The sequence below is a fragment of the Electrophorus electricus genome, chromosome 1 (assembly GCF_041902795.1).
Source record: "Electrophorus electricus isolate QZ-2024a chromosome 1, ASM4190279v1, whole genome shotgun sequence".
NCBI classification, from domain to species: Eukaryota; Metazoa; Chordata; class Actinopteri; order Gymnotiformes; family Gymnotidae; genus Electrophorus; species Electrophorus electricus.
Genome location: NC_137497.1, coordinates 6,741,221 through 6,747,962, shown reverse-complemented (window position 1 = coordinate 6,747,962; position 6,742 = coordinate 6,741,221). Strand labels below are relative to the sequence as shown.

The 6,742-nt window shown below is 43.9% G+C and overlaps 1 protein-coding gene and 1 long non-coding RNA gene across 2 annotated transcripts in view; one reads left to right on the top strand and one right to left on the bottom strand.

Annotated features, from left to right (window-relative positions):
- Positions 1-1,770: 1,770 nt before the first annotated feature.
- Positions 1,771-6,742, bottom strand: part of LOC145656944 (uncharacterized) — an 11,813-nt gene continuing 6,841 nt past the window's right edge. Inside the window, exons 1-3 of the long non-coding RNA XR_014122615.1 lie at positions 3,063-6,742; positions 2,681-2,787; positions 1,771-1,967 (exon numbers count right to left, since the gene is read on the bottom strand). The exon at positions 3,063-6,742 is cut by the window's right edge and continues 6,841 nt beyond it. This is a non-coding gene — a long non-coding RNA (uncharacterized LOC145656944). The remainder of the gene's footprint in view (positions 1,968-2,680; positions 2,788-3,062) is intronic.
- The window catches only part of rorb (RAR-related orphan receptor B), a 26,478-nt gene continuing 21,983 nt past the window's right edge, over positions 2,248-6,742 (top strand). The window contains exon 1 of the mRNA XM_035525848.2: positions 2,248-2,565. Within this exon, the coding sequence (XP_035381741.2) occupies positions 2,415-2,565 (151 nt within the window). The 5' untranslated portion in view covers positions 2,248-2,414. The remainder of the gene's footprint in view (positions 2,566-6,742) is intronic.

Here is a 6,742-nt window from a genome sequence, read left to right as displayed (position 1 = left end):
GAATGTGATTTAACCTTAAAAACAGGGCTGGCTGGAATATTTCTTCGGCTGCTATTTTTGGGGACGTAGTACTACATTCACTGAATCAATTTATGATAGGGCTGACTGATGCCTCAGCTTATGTATATAATAGTTATGTATGAGGGCGATGTGAAGCAATAACATCACACTTTAGGCTACGTCGAAGTGAGAAAACAGAAAAAAATTAGAATGGAAAACGTGAGAGCTGAAGAGACGAGAAGAGACGAGACGAGACGAGACGAGACGAGACGAGAGGAGACGAGACGAGACGAGACGAGAGGAGATGAGAAGAGAAGAGAAAAGAAGAGAGACCTTTTCACTGAACTGAAACGCTTTAACGTACAGGGCGGCTGTAGACCACAGCTAAGTCTTTTTCTACTTCACTGACTGTTAGGCGCCATATGGTCTTGACAATTCCTGAATCATTCATTTATCACTGCAGTCCCACTTTTGCATATGTAATGCCGTACAAACAGAGCTCCCATACCAGTCCTGATTTGCACCTGAGGGATTGGTAATATTGGTCATTCCATCCAAGCGGTGTTCAAGTTTGATAAGGCAAAACCAAACAGAAATACCACATCAAATTCATAACGTCAACACATTCTGCAGCCAGCAAACAATAACTATTCAACTTCACAGGTGAAGTGGCACACTTTTAAATTTTTTTTTTTTAATGTCAAACCTTGGGCCTTAGTGAATAGGCATACAAAAGCATTATTTTCTCCCCCTGTGTGAGAGTGTCTGGCCTCTCCAGCCCAGAACCTCCACAATGTCCATTTGACCAGTCTGGCTTATTGTCATGCTTGCTTTGGTCATTACATCACAATTATGAAGCTGCTTGCAGGGGGAAAATGGGAAATAAAAAACAGAAAGAAAAGACGTAAATGTAGGTCACTGGAGATGTGCTCGCGGCGATCTGTCTCTGCCTAACCGGGATGGGTCCATAGCTTTCAGCTCCCCTCCCCGCGTGCACGCACGCGCGCGCACACACACACGCACACACACTCACACACACACACACAACCGGGAGATGGGCAAAGTCACCCACTTGCATTTTCTCCTTTATCACAAGCTATTTACCTAGACAAGGCCGGTCACCAATGGGAGATTTTATGTAGCTGATTACAAAACCATGATATACAGTAATTGTCATGTGGGTGGTATGCAGCATACAATCTTGCCTTAGCTGAGCTTGTCAACCCACCAAACTGTTGGAGTGATTTCAAACATGAAGAGAAAGCAGAGCGGGTCTATCTGGCGTCCCGAGGCTCGTTCCAAACGGGTCAGTGGGCCAGAGGGTTGAGGTCGCGTCGGCCGCCCGTCACGGAGCAAACGCTGGTCCACCTTTCCATGCTCCACTATCTTCATCAGTACTCGAGCACTGCCTTCAATTCTGAGATGGTCCTCCACCTATCGCCATGGCGGCACAGCAAGGAACGGCGGTAAAGGCGTCTGCACGGATGCGAGATGTCTCATGTCTCTTGCAATGTCCCACCGCTGTAACTATGGTCTATAATGACACTTCTTTACGGGCAGAAAAACTGAAGCCTATAATCATTTTCAAGTTTACTTGAATCAAGAATATAGCTTAAATTTAATACCTAAAATTGTGTAAATTCGGAATCCCTTAGACGTCACTGTGACCCCAAAATTGTAATGATACATATTACAAGCCATCACCCATAATCATGTAATAAACATGTTATTTAATGTAATAGACAACGTGAATAAAAATGTAATAACCATTTTAAGCTAAGCTTAAGGAATTCAGACACTTTGAAGTGCTCAAAAACGTAAGTGCTACATCGCATGCATTTTAATATAATAATAATGAAGAAACCCATGGTAGGAGTTACACGTGGACAAGTAACCATGCATCCATTTTAAGTCCAGGATCAGAGGACTTCAAAGGACACATATTTCTGTGACGACACCAGTCTGACCTTATGGAAAAAAAGTAATAATAAGAAATATATAAAAATTGGCCAAAATTCACAGTTAACCCGTTCATAATACAATTATTATTATTCATAATAATAAAAGGGAAAAAAAAACACTTTATCTTTAAGCGGCTAAAAAAGAAAGCAATTAAATTGCTACGTATAAAAGCCTGTAGTGCAAAAAAAAAATGTCATTAGTCAGATAACCCCTTTTAAACCAACGAAGCTATCATTTTAAACCAACGAAGCTATCGTGCATACTCCGCTGCGACGGGAGAGCCGTGTTCGTCCACGGGGGTCTCTGTGAACTACAACTTAACGACCGGAGCCGCTATAAAGTGGGCGGAGCGGAGCGTGCCAGTCCAATCCGAGCTCCGGAAGGCTTTCCGTGCGCTCTGCCCTTTCTCCCGTGGAAGCGGTGAAAACCTGCGCTGGATATGCACCCCGCAGATGCCACATGCAAAAGCACACAGCGCTTCGGAATGCTTTGGCAGCAGCGACACGAAACTTTCTCGCCAAGGATCTTGTTGTAGCCCTGTCCGTGTCTGTTTGTTTCTTCATGACCGCCGCGTCCGGGAGCGAGTCGCCACCACTATGCGAGGTAGGGATGCACCTGTTTCTGACAGCTAGTTTCTGAACTATCTATCAGCCGAGCGGCGAGGGGACGGCTGCTAAAACAGATAAACAGTAACGTGAGTTGTGCGAGTATTTCTAACCTTAAGTTTCTGGAAGACAAGTGAAGTTATCCGGACAGGTAGCGCATCCAGCTCCGTATCTGCGGTACTCATATGTACGGCTCTGCAATCGGGGCCGCCACACGCACCTGGGAATAATAATAACACATAATAGCGGTTCTAGGTTTTTAGTTGGAAGATATGCATGCTATACTCCCTCACATTTTCTCTTCTCGTGTGACTGGGACAATTTCAGAGTTTACTAGGGTGTCGCAAGGTGGACTATGCGGAGTAGGCTACGCTACACATACCGGAGAAGTAGACAAAGATTGCTTCGCTTATAGAAACTTTGAAAGCCACGATTTAATACGAAACGCGCGACATTTTAAGCAGACCTTTGCGCACTGGGGTTTGTTCCACTGACCCATTTCCGCCGAAAGCGCCGAAGTGCCGCATCTGGCCCCGAATCCGTCTCCCCGGACTTTATCACCGTCGTGTGCATTGGATCAGAAAGGTTTTTCCAAAACGGGTCAGGAGAGCGGACAGAATGGGACTAAATTGGTTTATGCAGGCTCTGCTGTTTTCCGCGCTCTGTCTGTGGTCGTTTGGTTGTAACCGTTTAATTTCACGTTAAAGTTCGCTCTCAGTTGCAGAGACAGGTTATTCCCTCACGAACCAGTCCGAGGTGGATTTTTGCCCTGTGATCCCTTGGGATATATTCCTAAATTACTTTGAGTTTTTTAGGCTGTACATAATGAATGTTCACTGATATAAACGGCAAAGCACTTTTGCAAGTCGCTCTGGATAAGAGCGTCTGCTAAATGCCGTAAATGAAAACGCAAACGTTAAATTACGACAGATTGTGGTATCGCTTGTAATTTCGTTTATTTCAATAGCAATTCCTGGCTGCGATATACGTTACGCTATAGTGTATTTGATAGAAAACGTGTTTTTTTTTAGATGTTTTGGTGCGTTTTCGTTCTTTTCGTGTCTGTGCCACATCACTACACTGTCTGTAACCAGAAAGACATGAACTAGACTTTAGGCTGTTTTAGTTTAACATTTATGCGCATTAGCTAATAGCATTGCCTGATTTTGCAAAATGCAGGCCTTTCCTAGCAGAAATAATATAATCCTGGCAACAGTTCCTGTGTCATAGTCTTCGGTGCATCCTCATTATATTTTAACTTTGGTTTTCTCTCTCAGAAGGTGAAGGTGGGACCGGTTTTGGTCAAGAGAAACGTGGAGAACATGTTGTCTTTATGTCTGTTTTCTGCTATTGGTCCTCTGAAAGGTCCTGTCAGAAAGCGTTACATCAGCAGAAGAGACCCCTTGTGTCTTCTCCAAACTCTAATCCTTTACAGCCATACCACTATTTTCGGACGCCCTTATTATTAGATTTCGTGTGCTATTAAGAGCAGATTTTTAAGAACACTAACGCAAATTCTAAAACGTCAATATAATCACTAAACAGAAAGTATTTGCGTTATTTAGCCCACTCTATTAATTGCGTAACGTCAAAATATACTTGAGCTTACGTATCCCTTGAAAAATAAGGTCTGCGAATCTTAGTGGTCTTGATTTTAAAGTAAATCAAATACGCAAATCAGAACAGATAACAGATACTTCACCATTTCGCCAAACTAATATACTTTGTATATTTAAGATATTCCGATTTCGGAGCAAATAATTTCACTTATACTTCCCATTTGCAGGTGCCGGTCCAAACCAGATTTTTATTTTATTTATTTTTGGTAACAAGGTATTTTTACCCGTGCGTGCTGTTTTCTGCGTGCTCCTATTTACTGCGTGTACGATGGCACATCAGATATGAACGTTAGAAGCAGGCAAACAACCGGGCAGACTTTGGCAAGTGTAACGTAGTCAGCAGTAGTAGTCGTAGACTGGATTGTGTTTACTACCTGAGCAACCCTTACAGCTTCAAGTGCTGAGGCAAACTGGGGATTAGCCTGTTTGTGTTTAGCTTAAACAGTATAGTGTGTGTGCAAGTTGTGTATGTTGCTGAGTATGCAGACATAACATTTATCTGGTGGCCAGATTGATTAAAAGTATACCTACTCATTTCAAAAGGTCCCAGCTCATAGGCCATGGGCATCCAGTTTAGTAACTCTAGATGTGATTGCTTTCAGGAGGCCTTCTCTATTTCAGCATCCTGTAATGATTATACACACACACACACACACACACACACACACACCAAATGTGTGTGAGAGAGAGGGAGAAATAGTGATCTTGAGAGAGAGAGAGAGAGAGAGAGAGAGAGATGACAAATCTTGATTCTTCCTGCTTTTATTTTTCCTACAAAGTGCTCACCTTTAGGGTGATAGAGAGGGGGAAGAATGAGAGAGAGAGAGAGAGAGAGAGAGAGAGAGAGAGAGAGAGAGAGAGAGAGAGAGCGGCAGTTCTCTCCATTGTCACCGTCTGTCCGGCCCACCGTGCTCTTGCTGAGCGGCATGGCTCTGACCCAGGAGCCTGCTCGTTTTGTTCAGGCCGAGCTCGACCTCCCAGTTCCGTCACGCCAGAAGAACGGAGGCTCGCTGCAAGCAGGCGCTCCACCCGAGCCACCAGCACCGTCCCCTCCCGAGAGCCAGCGGCGCTCCACGCACTCCTCCACCCTGTCCCACCCATACCAGCTCGGCCTGCACTGTAGGCCTTCAGGACATTAACGAGGATCTTGCGCACACCAGCCAGCTACAGTGTGCCATACACAATCTGACTGCTTTCATCTCCAAGGGCGGCTTTCGGGAAGCTATCGCCTTGACTCGTCTGACACCGCTGTAGCGCTCGTAACGAGTTCTGGCCTGAAACAAATTAGCATCCATGACACATACTGCATGTACCTTTCTGTTCTTATTTTGGCTAATTGACACCAGCCTTGATGCTGGTGCGATGGTGGTGCGGGGATGCGATGCATTGCCAGCAGTCTGTAAATCTGTGTAAAACAAACCGTATCAGGCTCCAAGTGCGACACGTTCGGAGTTCTGACAAAGTTGTCAAATAGGTGCTTTGAATGATTTTAAAAACCCTGCGTATGTTACCAAGGCAGTTACAGTTCTCTCTGAGATTAGAAGTCAGGCTTTTTGCCATCGAGTGTTTGAGCCTGTTTGACCGGGTTTTCTCCGTTACCTGGGCAGTGGTGGCTTTGGAAAATGGAAACATCACTCTCACAGCTCGCTGACTATACAGGACATTTATTTTTAATTAAAAAAAAACCAAACAAACACAAGCCAGTTTCAGAGTGAAGTAGAGCCAAGTATGTTTTGAAACACCTGATAACAGCACTGCAGCATTAAACTTTGGCGTAAATAAAAAGTAAATAGTAAAATAAAAAATAAAAAAATTAAGACCCAAAACAATTAACATTTTTTATCCATCTATTAAATGGTTTATGTTTTGAAACATAAACCTCAAGTAAGAATGTATTGGCCTTAAGACGGTATCAACCAGTAATTAAACACAATTTGTGTTCTTGGTATCAGCGCTGAATTGACTTTTGGGTCCTTGTGAAAGGGGCTTCATGCCAGGCTAAAACCTCTTGGAGGGTTTGGGTCTGGGTCTTTGAGATTGGCACCCACAGGCCTGGTTCTTTGGGATTAGTACCTACAGGTCTGGTTCTTCGGGACTGGCACCCACAGGCCTGGCTCTTTGGGATTAATACCTACAGACCTGGTTCTTTGAGATTAGTACATACATGCTTGTCTGTTTGGGATTAGTACCTACATGCCTGTTTATTGGGGTTGTTGCTTTAATTATGCAAAGCCAGGAAAGGAGACCCAGCCCCTCACATTAGGAAAAAATAAGTGTTACTCTCACAGAGAGAGAATTCTATTCTATACTACGCTCTCAAGGTGTCAATATGGCATGAATTTAATATGTCAAGTTTTGGAAAAACAAGAATAACAAGGAAATACAAACCCCCCCCCACACACACACACATGCACACACACGCACACACGCACGCACACACACACACACACACACTGATGTCAAAGAAATAGAGGGCATATTTTTATATGTAAGAGTCCTTCATGCTAAACACACACTAAACACAAACTACACACACACACTAAACACAGCCCTTTC